Source organism: Trichoderma harzianum, assembly GCF_003025095.1.
Source record: "Trichoderma harzianum CBS 226.95 unplaced genomic scaffold M431scaffold_2, whole genome shotgun sequence".
NCBI classification, from domain to species: Eukaryota; Fungi; Ascomycota; class Sordariomycetes; order Hypocreales; family Hypocreaceae; genus Trichoderma; species Trichoderma harzianum.
This window is the reverse complement of record NW_020209250.1, coordinates 1,234,779-1,251,873: the sequence shown is the minus strand read 5'-3', so window position 1 is coordinate 1,251,873 and position 17,095 is coordinate 1,234,779. Positions and strand designations below refer to the sequence as shown.

Below are 17,095 nucleotides of genomic sequence, written 5' to 3'. Positions count from 1 at the left end.
GAGCTTACCAGTGGGTAGAGAGGGAAAACGTCATGTTGCTTCGTGCTGCATCAGAGTAATGATATCAGATATTCATCTGAGGTCTATAAATACTTTCGTATGACTATTCAATTGTGGTCAAGACCGAATAAACGGGCCGGTCGGTCTTGGGCTCACATTTGTGTCTTAGACAATGCAATCTCAGTCATAACACCTCTTGTTTCATCTTACATGAACATATACCGATACCACTGATACATCAATTCCTTAAAATAACAGTTTCAACGGCTCCTTGACATCCCCTTCAACTGAATCTCCTACTCACAACTCACGCACATTCCCTTCAATCAACAAGTCACCAGCCTCAATGGCAGAGCCAAGCCCCACGATAGCTCTCAAACTCCCCTCCAAATACTCACCAGCGACGTCTGACAACACTGCCCCTACCATCGACTGGCTCTCGCGAACATGGTCCGTCACGCACTCAACCCTCTCCATGTGGCGCGCGGCGCGTAACGTCCGCATCAGCTACAAGCCTCTCCCGCCCAAGGCCGACGGTCGCTTGCGCATCGACGATCTCGTCGAGTACGAGCCCAACGACAAGGCCGGCGCGCTCAAGTCCGTCGCCGGCGTCGACACCCAGAGCTCCGGCGATGGCGGCTGGGACTGGCGCGGCAAGGGCTGGCTCTTCTTCGTGGGCAGCCATTGGGAGCTGCTTGGCTGGGGGGAGGAGACGCTGGCGGATGGCAGGACGGAGAGGTGGGCGGTGACGTGGTTTGCGCCGACGCTGTTTACGAAGGAGGGCTTGGATATTTACAGCGATCAGAGGGAAGGGCTGAGCGAGGCTACGTATGGGAAGATTGACCAGGCGCTGAGGGGCCTGGATGCAAAGCCGTTGGTGGACATGGTTGCGCAGGATATGAAGCCCGTTGAGATTAAGCTTCCGTGGACGGAGAAATGATACCCAATGTTGTTTTGGAATTTGCTTGATTGGTTTCAACAGCTAGAGGAATTCGCACGCTCGTCATAATTCGTTAATTTCTGGGTATTATAATACAAGGTCCATTATCCACTTCTCATCTTTCATCGCGCCGGTGTCGGTGTCGCCTCCTGTCCGGGGAGCGTGAGCGCGAGTCTCCATGCCGCCTTCGCCGCTCCTCTTCCTTGTGCCGTCTCCTCTCACGGTGATCATCGTGACGCTCACGTCTCTCCGAGTCATCTTTGTGCCGCCCTCTGCTTGAATCACGCCTTCTGGAATCTGAATTGTTTCTTCCTTCTCGCCCCTCTCTCCCTCTATGTCGATGACTATGTCTGTCGCGATGTTCTTCTTTACGCAGTTGTCTAAGTTCCTCGTCTCTCTCTGCCTGTATCCGCATGCGCTCCTTCTTCAGATCGCGAATTTGCGACGCGCCTTTCTTCATCATAGCCAATGGGTCATTGGAATTGATTCGCTGAGTATCGCGAGTCTTGCGATCGGGATTGTTATTGCCCCAGACGTCTTTGGACGAAGCGTCCGGAGCGACTCCCTCGCGCTGTGAATACCAGGGCTTGCTGATGCCATCTTTACCAGCCGCATTGGAAAATCGCATAGTGTACTGATCTTCATATTCCTTTTCCTTCTTTTTCTTTTCGGCTTCCGCCTCTTCGTTCCTCTCTGCATGCGCCCTCGCTCGTTCGTCGCCAAAAAGATCAATGTGTCCGGCGCTATCGACAATTGGAGCCGAGCTCGCTGGCTTACGACTGGATTCGACAACTGAGTATGTTGCGTTGCTCCTCTCTTGCGCCAAACGCAGCTCGAACTCGGTGTCGTCCTCCCCGGGCCGCTTCCTCTTGCGGCCCTGACCAGGGAATCTTGATCGCGCGCTACTGGGAGCGCCGTCTGTCTTTTCTGGTTCGGCGTCTCGTTCGTCTTCTATCGGGGGAGGTGATTCGCCGCGCAGGATTGCCAGTCGTCTCTGAGCATCGACTTCTTGCATGCGCCGCTCTTCTTCTTCCTCCGTAGCCTTGGCGGCCGCTTCGTCTCTCCGAACGCGGGCGATATTGTCGGCATTGTAGACATTCCACGACTTTTTTCCCAGCAAGTGGCTAAATTAAATTGATGTCAGTGATATGCACTGAATGTTGGAGCTATGATTAGATGACTTACAGCGGCATGGTGGAATCTGTAAATGGCCTCCAGAATTGTTTCGTTCTCAAGTTTCAATGACGGAGCTGGCCGTACAATAGCTGTCACACTCGGTTACACTCACAGGGGATCTGATAAGAGATAAAGCTCCATTTGGAAAGGCGTAGCAGTCAAAAGGGTGGGACAGCACTACGTAGCGGTACGTCAACCACGGCCGTTTTAACAGGGAGAAACCACCTATTCAGTGTTCCAGGTTGGCTACTGATCTGATAACTCTAGTATTTAGGTGTCAGGGCCGGCGTCCGCCTTAATGAGATGATGGACGAGCTCCAGGTCGAACACTTTTATCTCTGCTGATTTTCCGCTTTGTTTCAAGTACTAGGGTAGTATTTGCGTATGATGTCACTGCCACGTTCATTTGGTATGACTACTGAGTGCTAGAAAGCCAGCATGGCCATCTCCTTTTGATAACAAGGTATAATATATGAAAGGTTCGTGAGGGGAGTGGTTATCTAGCACCACAAGTTTGCTTTCTAGCATCCCGTGTCTCTAATGGAAAACGACACGCAGCGAAAATACCAGGTTCTAGAAGAAAGCAGCAGATACTAGAAGAGAGTCGCGATAGTAGAGAATAGTAGAGGAAAGTAGCGATAGTTACAGGCTGAAAAGCTACCTGTCCTGTAATCCTTTATTTGGTCATATGATACCATCGCCATCGCCACTTTCTTTAATCACTTTGATTGCTAGAAAGCCAGATGAAAGGCCAACATGACCACTGTTCTTTCATTTGATAACAATCTGTCCTCTTATACTTGTAATGAAGGAATTTGAACGTCTTCGGTGGCCTATTATACGAGGCAGCAGTGATTGACGCTAAACCTAATTGGGCAACATTACGACGCTCCACTCTGGCAACTTGCATTCATAGGTTCGCGGGGCGTCACTCCTGCCTCCAAGAAGCTGCTGTTTCATCATTTCCTTCCTTCCTCCTCTCCTTCCGACTCCCGCAACACTACTTGAATCATCCCCCTCACTCTCTACCTACACAATCCACAACACACCATCCTTCACCATGTCTAGAGCTCCTCCTGGCGGCGCATCATACCGCCCTTATGGGGGTGGGCCACAGGCGCCCTACGGCGGCGGCTCTCAAGGATATGGCGGCCCTCAAGGATACTCCCAAGGATCCTATCAACCACCCGCACAGCCGGGATACTCTCAAGGATCCTATCAACCACCCGCACAGCCGTCGCGACATACTGAGAAGGGGCCGTCCGGAGGCGGGCGGGTGGTGTCACTGCAGGTTGAGAAAGTTACAGACAAGTCCCAGCAAGCGAGGCTGATCTATGGAAACGTGTAAGCACTCTTCTTCTCCATGCTCGATGTGTCTTCTATCTAATACGGCCTAGGTGTGCTGTTTCTCCTGAGGATTTTCCTCCTAAACTCGATAAAACAGATTACTATATTCTCCTCCGTGCCGGCCAGCCACCTGGCGAGTTCGTCGTCACAGCGAGACCTATTCAAGGATATCCTCGAGGCTGTATCAGTCTGTCCGATCCCCAACGAACATGGTGTCGTGTTGCTTTGAGAGATACCTTTACTGGAGAGGTGTTCGATCCTTTTGCGTCTGGCAGCAAGGCATATTTGGGCTCTTTGGATGTTGAGGTCGGGTTCGCTTCACCGACTAAAAGAATAGACGGCCCATACGACGAAGATCATCTGTCCAAGCTCTTCATCGATACTTTCCAGAACCAGGTCCTCGCTCCCGGGCAGAGGATTCTCATGGACGTTCAAAACATACCGCTTATGATTGTGGTCAAGACTGTTGGCCTGGTTGATCTGTCCATGGCAGATGAAGGGGACAAGCAACAGATGCAGAGGGAGGCTCACGCCAGGGGTATTCTTACTAACCATACTCGTGTCATCTTCCATCGCGATGCCAAAGGAGGTTTCAATCTCAAACCATCGGCTTCGAAGCCAAACCCAAATTCAATCCTTGCCCCGAATTTCAAATTTGAAGACATGGGAATTGGTGGGTTGGGTGGCGAAATTTCGACTATTTTCCGCCGTGCATTCGCGTCTCGTGTGTTCCCCCCCCAAATGGTCGCCAATATGGGCATTGAGCACGTCAGAGGAATGCTTCTCTTCGGCCCCCCAGGAACAGGAAAAACCTTGATTGCGAGAAAGATTGGCCAGACCCTCAATGCCAGGCCGCCAAAGGTCATCAATGGCCCCGAAGTGCTGAACAAATATGTTGGCCAGTCTGAAGAGAACATCCGCAAGCTCTTTGCCGATGCTGAAAAGGAATACAAAGAAAAGGGCGACGAGAGCGGCCTCCACATTATCATCTTTGACGAATTGGATGCTGTCTGTAAGCAGCGTGGATCTGGAACAGGCGGAGGTACTGGCGTCGGCGACAGCATTGTCAACCAGCTTCTATCCAAGTTGGACGGTGTCGATCAGCTCAACAACATTCTCCTCATTGGAATGACCAACAGGAAAGATCTGATTGACGAGGCTCTCTTGAGACCTGGTCGTCTCGAGGTGCACGTCGAGATCCCTCTGCCAAATGAGGCAGGCCGACTCGAAATCCTAAAGATCCACACCGCAAAAGCGAGAGAAAACAACAGAGTGGACCCCGATGTCGACCTCGAAGAGCTGGCAGGCCTCACAAAGAACTTTTCAGGTGCCGAAATCAATGGTCTTGTCAAATCAGCGGCTTCGTGTGCTCTGTCACGGCACACTGAACTGGGAACGATGGCTGTCATTCGAGCAGACTCCCCGCCCCCGATGATTACTCGCGCAGACTTTCTAAACGCTCTGAATGAAGTTCAACCTGCCTTTGGAGTGTCCGAATCCAAACTCATAGAGGCTACTGACTTGGGCATAATTCGATATGCTGATCGTGTTGACACCTCTATCCGCAAGGTCATGGGTATCGCAAACATGGTTAAGTCAGATCCTCAAGTGTTTCTTTCCTCCGTGCTGTTTCATGGCTCAAAAGGTTCTGGGAAAACAGCACTGGCAGCGCACATTGCTATGGAATCTGGTTTCCCATTTATTAAACTAGTGACTCCATCTGACCTGGCGGGTTACCGGGACGAATTTGGAAAGCGAGACTACATCCACAAGGCATTTACAGATGCTTACAAGTCAACTGCCAGCATTATAATCTTAGACGACATTGAGCGATTGATTGGCTGGAATCCAATAGGCCCACGGTTTTCCAACGCTATATTGGATCTACTGACGGTGTTGATTGCCGCAAGGCCTCCAAAGGTAAATATGACATGATATGATTGTGCTCTTTTATATTATGCATGGCTAATGAATCCATAGGGACACCGCCTTCTCGTCTTCGTTACAACGTCACAGTATTGGACGTTGAAAGATCTGGATGCTTTACGGGATTTTGGTACAATGATAGAGGTTCCAGCCGTCTCGGATCTGTATGAACTGCAAGGAGTGTTGAGAGAATCCCCTGCTTTAGATGATACTGGCGTGGAACAAACGATCAGTATGCTCAAGAATCGCACAGGATTGGAATCGATAGCGGTGGGGGTGGGCATTAAGTCGATCTTGAATCGCACTTTCGAAGCTCGAAACCAAGGCTCCGGCAATCTGGTTGAGACGCTGGTAGAACTCCTAGCTGCAGAGATAGAACGCAAATAGCTTAGCCGTCGATACAGTGTGAAATTATATAGAATTGATATACTATCAACTGCTTAATCTACCACCATCTACCACCATCTACTTGATCTACCACCATCTACTTAATCTGCCATCATCTACTTAATCTGCCATCATCTAGCTGATCTACTATCAACTACTTGATCTACTATCAACTACTTGATCTACTACCAAACACTTGATCTACTACCAAACACTTGATCTACTATCATCTATTTGGGACCGTCGGTATTCATGAATGCAGGAAATTCTCTTGGTTTCATTAATCTATCTTTTTCTGGCAGTATCGCAAGGTCGTCAAGCTCACGGAGCCTATGGGGGCAGATCCAACATTCAGTTCGCAGTGATTTGGCTATATTCGACGACGAGAACTGCTAGATCAGTCACTTAACATTTGTTTGAGAATCACATGCAACGGCATGTGATGGCAAGTAGCAAGCTGAGACTGGCGTATTTGTTTGAACTACAATTGCTTATTATTCGCAGTCATCGAAGATGAAGCCTTCCTTCTTGCCCATCCTTCTTCCCAGATGGCCTCGAGTGATCATTACTGAGTCTCACGATCATCACAGCATCGTTCAACCATCAATACGAAACGAATGATGCGCACCTAAAGAGAAGTAGGGCTTGCAGACGGCACCACGCAGATGAGGACCATGGATACAACTCCCTACCTTAGCCCCGGCGCTTCACTAGTGGCTAAGGCTTGTCAAAATATTGATCATAACCACCACGTGTACTTTGATAGTAGTCGAGCTGGTTAGACCTACGGCGGAGCGCTCATTGTGTAACAGACTTTACCCGAGCAAGGCAGACGAGGTATTCCCGAGTTCAGCAGCTGCCACACTGGATAATATGTTCTAGCCTTCGTCTGGAAAATTTACATGTATTGGACAAACCTAGTACTCATCTATTGCAGACTAGAGATCAATGGAAAGAATGTATGGTAACTACATCTATCCAATCTCCTGGTGGAGGAAATGCATGAGATAGTGGTAGATACCAGAGTAATCTTCCATTGCATCATTGGATACTTGTACCTCTAGAGAATTGGGTAAATTATTTGGGATTCTGTATACATGTAGTCACTCCCTAAGTCCAAGTCGTCAAGCTAGAATTTACAAAATAATACAAGGAAAGCTTTAACTTGGACGATTTGGGCTTTCCCTCTCCTCCATTTGTTGGCCATTTCGCCTAATGCTGTCGTCAAGGACTGGAAAAGACTCAAACAAAGGGGGAGGCATCTAGGTGTCTAATGGCTGTCCGTGGGAGCATTGTGTATGTATGCACATATATCGTGGGCAACGATAATTTGCGAGCAATATCGGAGCGCGGAACACCCTGGAATAGCTGCACGATAGAAGAAGCTCTTTACGAAGCTGGCTCTTTCGGTTGTTATAGGGTCGGTGTAATTGATTCATCCGATACAGTATGTCTGCTTAGGGTATGTTGTTGTATGAGTAGCTACAGGTATATGCGAGTACTAGGTATATAGCTGTGCCTACTAATACATGTACGGTACTCTATCTTCCGGACTAATTTGTTTTCTGATATGCCTGTATTGGGTAAAAAAAAAAAAAAATCACCTGTCACTCTTTGGAAACGAGACGACAAGACAAGGTGCTGAAACACGGCATCATTTGGCATTTGGTCTGTACAGTACCTGCAGACACAAGAAGCAACGAGGCGCGGGAGGGCCAAGCCGAAGCGTCTGGAAACGTGGTGGCGCAGGCATGGGGAGATGGTTGGGATCATTGGAGGAACCGTGCAGTTGGGAACCGGGGGGTATTTGGGCATGGCCATGGTTTGCCGATATGAGGGTGGGCACAGAATCTGATTACCGGGAGATGGGCTTCCCGCTAGTTGCTCTGGGAAGCGTGGGCGGCAATGCTAGCTAGCTCGTGCCGTCGTGGGATGGCGAGAGAGAGAGAGAGTCATGGACGGTTTGTTGGTGTCTTTTCTTTCTGTAGCATTGGAGAGTGGTCGTGATGATGATGGGCCAAGACACGGGCTGCATACGGCCATGTGACGATGGTGGTGAGACATTTGGCGATGGAGGAGCATTGATTGCTGCCGCAATACGGAGGGCTGGGCAAGGATGCTTCATGCGGTAAATTAGACCCCGAGTGTCTGGGTCTGGCTGCACATGAAGTCGGGGTCACGGGAGGTGAGCTCGCCGGCTGGTGTTCCCGTCCTTTGTTGGCGTTGTTGGGTTGATGTGACCTGTCACAAACTCTCAACTCCGCAACGGAATGGGCTCCGTAGTGGTATGAACTGAACACTACCACTCGTACAGTACGAGCATTACCATGTGCCGTGGAGCAAGTGTTTAAGTTAGCTTTTGCTATGGTCTGTCGGAGAAAAGAACATTAGCTTTCTCCATCAGTGCGCTTGTGACTGGATTTGCCTTTTGCTCAGGCTATCTATAGTCGGAAAACTTCAAGTCTCGTCCGGCAGTGGGCGACTCGAGAAAATCCAGAGAGAATATGAAGCCAGCCGGGTCCTAAGGATCCGGTCTCTTCCCTCCCCCCTCCCAGAAAGAAGAAGAAGCGAATTTCCCATCGTTTCGGATTCCGCATGGGTGCCTTGCAGGGGGCGGCTGAAACCCGGCATCCAGTTTCTCGGTGCCGGGGATCTTTTCCTTTCTTCTGGCACTATTTGTCTAGCTGCTGCTGAAGAGACAAAATAAGTAAGAGAAGCGCCTCTATATTTCGGTTGATACGAGCTGGTGATCGGCTGTCGGTAGTTTGGCAGCAGGGTTGCGAGGTTGTGAGGTTGCAGCAGAGCGATTGATGCTGGTCGAAGCGGCATCTTGGGGTGCTCATTGGCTGACCGGGTTCCAGAGCAGAGTGAATTTGAGATTTGATGAGCTGGGCGGGTCCGGGAACGGTGGCCGGGGATCCACCGGCTTGTGGTGTTTTCAAGTTTCTTGCTGGTTTGACGGCGAGAATCAATGCAAATATTATGGTGAGGTGGTATCGCGCCGTAGCAGGAATGACGAGTAACAAAAAACCAACTACTAACTGCAGTAGATGAGGTACTGAGGTGAGACATTTGGAAGAGGCCTAGAGGTTTACCTGACAGTACACACTCGTATTACGGAGCTATGCTGTAAGCAGACTCGGTCGGGCTGGTGGAAATTAAACCCAGAGGCCAGCTGGTGCTGTAGATGTAGATGTAGAGCAACATGTATTAACCCGTGCCTCCATCAACACCTTCAATGCAGGCCTCATAGGGAGCACGGATGCATAGATGTCCCGTTCTCTCTGGCTCTGTATTTTGCCCCGTTCTCGGTATCGATGGAGCAGCCCGTCGCATAGCCCTAATTGCAGAAGCAAGATTTGAGCTTCGAATACAAACATTGAATAGTCTTGATCGATGTTGCTGATCGTCATTGTTGTATCGTGTGTAGTAACAGTAGTGTAAAGTATAATATTGATCCAAGCACAAATAGAGGCAAGCTACCAGGCAAAGAGAGTTCAATCTGCTTACGTCTTGCAGTCTTAGAAAAGCAATTGATGGATCTTTACACCCTCCCATTCCTCGTCTCTTCCCCTCCACTAAACGAGAAGAAAACCCCTCAATGCGAGCTGTGATTTTTGCACTCGTCATTGATCTGAATACTGCTCTACTGTACTGCACACTACACAGGCTGCAAGTATCGCCATTTTGTTCGGATTGGGCGCACTTGTAATGCCTGCCGCTTGGTGCAAGTTAGCGTCACGCTTCTCAGCATTTAATCTTAGCAGGGCCTAGCAGGGGCCTAACTGAAGCCCGCGGAAGGCGGTCCGCACAGAAACTAGGGCGAGCCAACCAGCTGGATTCGAGGCTTGAGAGGTAGAGGTACCTTTGCATTGTACGAGGCGTCTGCGTGATATAAAGTACTCTTCTGTACCGAGCTTGCTGATGCTGGCGCTACTGTAGAAGGTTCAGGTTGTCAATGGTGCTGCCACTTTTGCGGTGTTAGCCGATGGTAAGGTTGTTTTGGCCCGCCCTGCGACGTGGTGGCTGTGAAGCGCTATTCGAGACTGGAGGCTCAAAGTCGGGTCAAGCATTACAGAACGCTTCATCAATGGAAAATTGCGATAAACTCTAACGACAACAGGATTGGAAGAATATTTCGTATCCATGGGCGGTGACGTATGTATGTGCATATGCACTTCACATGTCAGAACTGGAAGATCAATGCTGCAAACAGCAGCCGTTGTGCGGAGAGACACGACTTACAAGGCTCCTATCCGCTGCCAATGTCGGGGACAGCCCTTGGCAGCGCCGATCTTGGAGACACGAAACCTCTTGGTTGACGTGCATTGACGTCGAGCGAGCACATGCGCAGGTACATACGCAGGTACGGTACATGTGCATACAGCATCAAATTACGAATACACGTATTGTTGTGGACGTACTCGTAGGTATTAGTTGATATTGATGGATCAAATATGATGAGTATCGCAGTCCGTCCCGGGTTCCTGGACCCGTATTGGCCTCCCCCTTGCTGTGGCGTTTTCTTCCCCTTCTCCCCAAGCTGCATCAGTGAAGCTTCAATGCATTGATGCCGTACATACGAGTAGGTACTCCGTACGTACAGAGTAATCGCCAGGCACACTCGTACATGCGACCTGTAACATGTAGGTACTCCTGCAAATGCTACCGTGAGGCGGCATCTCATCCTCGCATCGCTTCACATTTCAAGGGGTGCATAGCAAACCCCCGCTCTTTTTCTTCACGCCGCCAGGGGCTTCGACCGCTGGAATGCCAGCGCCAGCCACTAAATGCCCTATGGGCCAGGGTCGGCTACTCCCCTGAGGGGGCGCGTCTTTACAGGTACAAGGACCCAAATACCCACTAAGATTTGATGGCGCGCTGCCAGCTGCCAGCCCTCGACGATTTGATCCGTTCTGGTTTGATTTGACTCCCCTCCGCCTCCCGTCAAATTCTCTCCCCCAGAAGCCGGCCCTCACGAGGCACGGCCAGCCCCAGGGCAAACCATCTGTCTGTGCCATCCCAGATCAGAAGCAGTCCAGACACAGATACAAGACACAGACACAGACAGGCGCCGGCTTGATCATATCCCTGCTAGTTCTTTCTCTCCTCTGCCGCTGCCGCTGCCGCTGCCATGCCTGTCCGCGACTGTCTTGCGCTGTGCCGTAGCTTCGCAAAGTTTTGACACTTCTCACCTCAACTTGCCCATCGAATTGCCGCGCGAGACGCCTCGATACCGCCGCTGTTACTACTACCAGCAAGAACCTCACCTACGATACAGTACAATACGATACAACACGATACGACACGCTCCTCGATCCGATCCGACACGATACCGTACAGTGCAGTACAAGCGATTCTCTCGATTCGATACCAGTCACTGAACGCATAGTGGTACGGGCTCGGCGGCTGTCCACTTCCTGAACCATTCTCTGTTGTGTGCCTGCATGGCGTCAGTTGGTAAGTATAGCATGCCTCGCTCGTTCGCTCTGTCCACCACCATCTGCATTTGCTTGTCTCGGCCTACTCGGCCTCAGCCTTGTCGCGCATCGGTTTCCATCACAAACCGCACACTTTACTCCTATTCCGCCAACCCATGCCGGGGCAGAGGCCCGTCGTTGCCGTGCCGTCTGCCATCGCGACACCTTGGCTTCTGGCTGTCTTTCTCTTTCTCGACATCTGTCTCCTTTCTAGAGTACAGCTGCTGACGCTCTTATTTTCAATGGCCCTCCAGAAGCGCTATCCTTGAGCAACGCGAGCTCCGTCCCATCATAACATTGGATGGGCCATGGATGCTGCCGAGCCTCCTCCTGTGGCGGCGCGGCCATCCCACGCATTGAGATCGAAGCCTTCGATGAAACGGCGAAAAGCACCACCACTCAGAACCATACAAACCGCAGCTCAAGGCGCTGGGGCAGCAAAAGATGACGCCATTGGGCGGATACAACCCTCCGGGGACCTCGTGGATGCAAAGGAAAGATCACCACCAAAGCCGCTGGGCAAGGTGACCCGCAAAGTGTCGGCTACTGGCCGGCCAATTGTGCCCTTGACTGAGCAGAAATCTATCAGCAGAAGCAGAACACTCTCGATAGGGAAGCGAGATGAAGAACGTGACCGGTGGGATGTAGCGCCAGATGGCGCCTCGGCTGGCCGCGAAGGGCGTCAGTTTACCGTTGCCAATGTCGGGAATAATGGCAAACTATTTCTAAGGTACGCATACAAGCTCGTTTCAACAGGTCAAAAACTTCCAGTTGCTAATATTTCCCCCAGACCCTCTGTCCGCCGTGGAAACAAGAGATATCCCCAACCCAATTTCACGTTCCCCATAACGCCGCCTGGGACTGCCGGCTTAGAGGGTGCATATCCAGAGAATAGGGACGAACCCCCCAGCTTGACAGCGGACCATCATGAGAACCAATTCACGCCTACACCGAGAACATCCATCATCCCTCCCGCCTACGCTCCAGATCTCAGCAATCTTACGTCGCAACACCGCAGGGCTGTGTCGGACGGTACGATTCGCGACTTCAATTCGCCCACTGGTACGGATACGGATGGATATAGAATTGTCATCACAAAGCCAACCCACGGAGATGATCATCGACCCAAGACGACCGAACATCTGGAAGACTTGGATGTTGATGGTGTACCGATGCTCAACATCAACATTCCATCTTGGAAGTTAGGGACACCACGGTTCTCGACCAGAGGCACTCCGATGCTGAGAGGCTCTTCCTACGCTCCCACCGACGATTTCCGTTCCAACAGCCGCGCATCCATGTATCATTCGTCAGAGAGAAGTCTCGGTGCGCCGCTGAGTGGCTTGAGATCCAGACGTCCTAGCCATCTTGTCCCTCCAAAACTCCGCTTCCCTCGAACCTCTCATGCATCTTCGCAAGCATCAACCCGACCACCGCGTGTCGTGCCCTCTACATATGCGTCTACACACCTCATTATTGAACCCGACATGTTTGATGAACTCACCTTCAAGCCCACTTGCGACGATAAATTGATAGTACGCTACTCGCCCAGTGGATCCGTAACTGCGGCGACCCCTTCCCGACTGGTTGCTGAGATTACATCTCCAAGCTTCTTAGACTACGAGCTGATCTCGGATTTCTTCTTAACTTTCAGAGCTTTTCTCGAACCGGATATCCTGCTGCGAATGCTCATGGCGAGACTTCGGTGGGCTCTGGAACGAACCGACGAGATTGGCATGATTGTCCGCGTTCGAACTTTTGTCGCTATGCGACACTGGATCCTCAACTACTTCGTCGATGACTTTGTCCTGGACTACGATCTTCGCGTCATCTTCTGCATTCTGCTCAACGATCTCTTTGACGAGCTGTCTCAGGATGCGAGGGAGCGTAGAGTTCAACTCAAGATACTGACAGAACTCAAAAAATGTTGGCGACGGATTTGTGCCCACTACTGGGATGGCCCCGATTTCGACGATTCTCTGGGACCTGGAGCCCCAGTTGCACCGGGGGGCATTGCTGGATATCGGGATCCCAACCTGGACCCTACCTTTTGGGAAAGGGAGGGAGTAGACCCCCCCCAGTGGCATGCCGTTTCTGGCATACCCGACGGTTTAAGTGACGTTCCAAACTCGAGCGCTGAAGATATCCCCACGACGGCCCGTTTCGGAGACTTTACTGTATCGGACCATCGCCCAGGAACCCCCGAACATCAGATAATCACCACTACTATGGTGAGCAACGGACCAGCTTCGCCGCTCAGCATCGCCAGCATGGACATTGTGTCTTGTTCATTCCCCACCAAGAACGTGAGATCACTGAATCCCAACTCCAGCCAGCCGCTGGCAGCTCACCCTGTTTACTCGACGTCTCCCATCTTGCCGCCGGGAGCTATAGCAACAACTCCCAAGGCGCTTTCTGGCAAACGTGTTCGACCGGCTCATAGCCATGGACGTAACAACAGTGCCACCGACTCCATAAGGGCCCCTGGCTCGGATCGTTCCTCGTCGCAAGACGTTGATTTACATATGATATTGCAGTCCGCAGGAAATCTCGTTCGAGGCAACATTCTCCCACCAGGTCAGCCGTTTGTCGACATTGAGACTGGTACCCCCACCGGCGACAATAGGCAGACTACTATCTTTCAGCCCGTATCCCGCAATGCTCCCAAAGACCGGATCTTTGGTGTCGCCATGTCAGGTTCTGGAATGAAGAAGTTCTTGGGCGGTGTTCGACGCGCCTTGAACAACCGAGGGCAGTGGTCGTCTGGATCCCACACAAGTTTGCCTGCCGTCGCCTCCTTGAGTGCTCACACCGTCAGTATCGACCAGCTACCTGGGACAGCCATCATCACGCAAGGCGGCTACGCCCAGACAACCAGTCGTCCCCAGGTGAGGATTGACGTGCTTGGGGCCGAAGTGGCTGAAGACTTCAAGAGGGCCATCCGGGAAGAAGAGGAGGCCGCCGAAGCAGAACGCTTGGGCATCCCGAGACCTGCTCCAACCCCTGCTTCAGCTAGGCGCCGACGGCACATGGAGTATTCAGTTGCACATATGGAGTCAAGCACCGGCGATTATTTGCCTCAGGACCGGAGGTCACGACCTATGAGTGACATGGGCCTCACTACTGGAAGCCAATCCATCGTCATTGTTGATGATACTGTTCCTTTCGATATGCCAGGCATACGTGACAGACTTCCTGCTGCCACTTTCAACCCCTCCGCTGGTGGATTATCGGTGGGCTCCTTTTTAACATCTGGCGGCGATCCGACGCCCCCTACAACGCCCCCCGCGCAGCTCATGACAGGGACACCACGGAGATCGTCGTATCTTTTCGACCAACTCGTCGCTCTGCCTTCCGCCTCCCAGGGGGAGTCCTTGCCCCCGTTCGTCCCGGATATGGCAACATTGGGTCACACCTATATCCAAGGGCAGTCAGATGATGCGAGCCGAGTCTCCTTTTCAACAATGCGTCGCAGCATTCAGCGCCGCCCGCCCCTCAGCCGGGGAACGCTGCGGGTACATAGGAGAAACCAGTCTACGAATACTCAACAGTCAAACTACTCCTTTCGGCGCCACGCTTCGTTTGGCAGCCATCTCGAGCGACATTCCACAGCTCGGAGCTTTGATGCTACGACAGATTCTTCCCTGTTGGACAGAGAATACGAAGCTCCCACCGTTGAGCCGCCTCGCATACTTCGACGGCGTCCTGGCGGCTATTTGAGAGCTGCAGTCAACAACGCGGGCGGCTTGAATAATCAGCCCACAGTTCGGAAATCACATTCCGTTGGCTCCTTGACAAATTACACCGATTCTGTCCGGAGCTCCCATCTCCTTGGTACTCATGCCGAGCAGGACGATGACGATCGCAGTTTCTCTGGTGTGGGAGATCACCCTCGTGAGAGACAAGAGATATTTTCCGTTGGTCAGTTGACCGAGAAGCCTGCCAAGCGACACTTGTCTTTGTTTAGTACACATTCATCCAAGCCCATTATGCGTCCATCATTTGAAATAGAGGCCCGGAAACTGGCACAGATACCCGATGAGGACGACGGCGGAGTTGAATCTGCCTTGCTGAAGCTGGAGGGCAAATATCAGCCAAAGCCAAAATCCTTTGAGCAGCTCAGGCAAACAGCCATGATAGACGCAAATGAATTCGGCGGACAAGCAGCCACAGCTGATTCTTATACCAGCGAGAATCAAAGCCAGGAGAGTGAAACGGGCGGAATGGATGACGAGTACGAGTCTTGGGATAAAGGAAAGCAGCCACTGGATACTGCGCATAACCGGGATACCTTGATTGCGCATAGCAGGATAGCCACGCTTGAAACGCGCTCATTCTTGACCGCTGATTCTGACGAGTCATACTGTTCTATACCTTTGCTTGAAAGGGGTCTGACTGATGATGGTCAAAGCAACAGAGGCACATCCCAGTGGACCAATCGATCAGTTCTTCGCGGTTCATCTGATGAGGATGATGCTACAACTTCAGATCTTGTAGCTACAAGAAGTCACCATGCCTCCCACCAAGCCTCCAGCTCTCATCTCTCCTATGATTTTGTCCAGAAGACGGAGAGTATTGAGAGGGTCAAGACCCGGAAGACAGCTTCTCTCCCGGTGACAGAAGATCAGACTTTCTTGGAAGATGCTAGCGTCGGCGGTTCAGATCTCTCTTCTGAGCTCTCCCCCTCTGAGGATGAAGGCTCGAACAATTCCCGCGAGAGAGCAGGCGTATTTTCTATATCATCACAGCCACATCCATTCGGGGATCCTATTGCGACGCCTAGGTCAAATTCTTCCTCTGCTCCTATGACACTTGCCCAAGCATTGGCGATGAGTCCGGTGATGATGAGCCCGGTGCTGACGAACACGGAGAGAACCCTGGATCTAGATCAAATATGGACCCGCACACCTCTCCCCCTCTCGCCAGAAATATTTCAAGATGGTCCCAACACAGCTGAGCATGTGCCTCCTCGCACTTCTGAAGCTCTTCCCCCACTACCTCAACCGGAGACTCCGAATACGCTCAAGTATTCAATTCACCTGCCATTTATCCTGGCGTTTGAATCTGATATCTTGGCTCAGCAGTTCACCCTCATAGAGAAGGATGCTCTCAACGACATAGACTGGAGAGAGTTGATTGAGATGAACTGGAGAAATGCCACCAGCAACGATTCCCGCTCATGGGTTGACTTTTTGAGAAACACCAATGCCCACGGAGTCGAAGTTGTTGTTGCACGATTCAATATCATGGTCAAGTGGGCCATTTCCGAGATTGTGCTAACCCAGCACATTGAAGAGCGGGCTCGATGTATCATTAAGCTCATTCACATTGCTGCGCATTGCCGGCGGTATCGCAATTTCGCCACCTTGGCGCAGCTTACCATCGCATTGTCCAGTGCTGAAGTCGCCCGTCTGTCAAAGACGTGGGATTTGGTTCCAGCTCGTGACCTGAATACCCTCGGCGAACTCGAGGCCCTCGTCACCCCCTCACGCAACTTTTATAGCCTTCGAGCTGAAATGGAGGTCGGTTCAGACGGGGGCTGCATTCCATTCGTCGGTATTTACACGCATGATCTTCTCTTCAACGCGCAACGTCCCTCAGAGATTGCTAGCTCACCAACTACTCCACCGCTCATCAATTTTGAACGGTGCCGTATTGGCGCGGCCGTAGTCAAAACGCTGTTGAGGCTGCTGGAAGCTAGCACGCGGTACACTTTCCAACCAATCGAAGGTATCACGGAACGATGTCTCTGGATGGGTGCACTAAACGACGATGAGATTCGACGACATTCTGAGGCTCTGGAGTAAGCCTCTTTCTCTTTCCGCTCAACATTCACCTT

The 17,095-nt window shown here is 51.4% G+C and overlaps 4 protein-coding genes across 4 annotated transcripts; 3 read left to right on the top strand and 1 right to left on the bottom strand.

Moving 5' to 3' along the window:
• Nucleotides 1–346: 346 nt before the first annotated feature.
• Nucleotides 347–940, top strand: M431DRAFT_74645 (hypothetical protein; the record flags this gene model as incomplete). The annotated part of the gene is made up of 1 exon (XM_024922248.1): nt 347–940. One exon carries the CDS (start codon nt 347–349, stop codon nt 938–940), a length of 594 nt encoding a protein of 197 aa, XP_024778573.1.
• A 115-nt stretch (nt 941–1,055) lies between these two features.
• M431DRAFT_490526 (hypothetical protein) lies at nt 1,056–2,133 on the bottom strand (the record flags this gene model as incomplete). Its single annotated transcript, XM_024916809.1, has 2 exons — nt 1,056–2,064; nt 2,126–2,133. 2 exons carry the CDS (start codon nt 2,131–2,133, stop codon nt 1,056–1,058), a joined length of 1,017 nt encoding a protein of 338 aa, XP_024778572.1.
• A 1,043-nt stretch (nt 2,134–3,176) lies between these two features.
• M431DRAFT_76703 (hypothetical protein) lies at nt 3,177–5,776 on the top strand (the record flags this gene model as incomplete). The annotated part of the gene is made up of 3 exons (XM_024922490.1): nt 3,177–3,460; nt 3,514–5,383; nt 5,444–5,776. 3 exons carry the CDS (start codon nt 3,177–3,179, stop codon nt 5,774–5,776), a joined length of 2,487 nt encoding a protein of 828 aa, XP_024778571.1.
• A 5,854-nt stretch (nt 5,777–11,630) lies between these two features.
• On the top strand, nt 11,631–17,063 carry M431DRAFT_76284 (hypothetical protein; the record flags this gene model as incomplete). The annotated part of the gene is made up of 2 exons (XM_024922444.1): nt 11,631–11,986; nt 12,047–17,063. The coding sequence occupies 2 exons, from the start codon at nt 11,631–11,633 to the stop codon at nt 17,061–17,063; spliced, it is 5,373 nt and encodes a 1,790-aa protein (XP_024778570.1).
• Between the last annotated feature and the right edge of the window lie 32 nt (nt 17,064–17,095).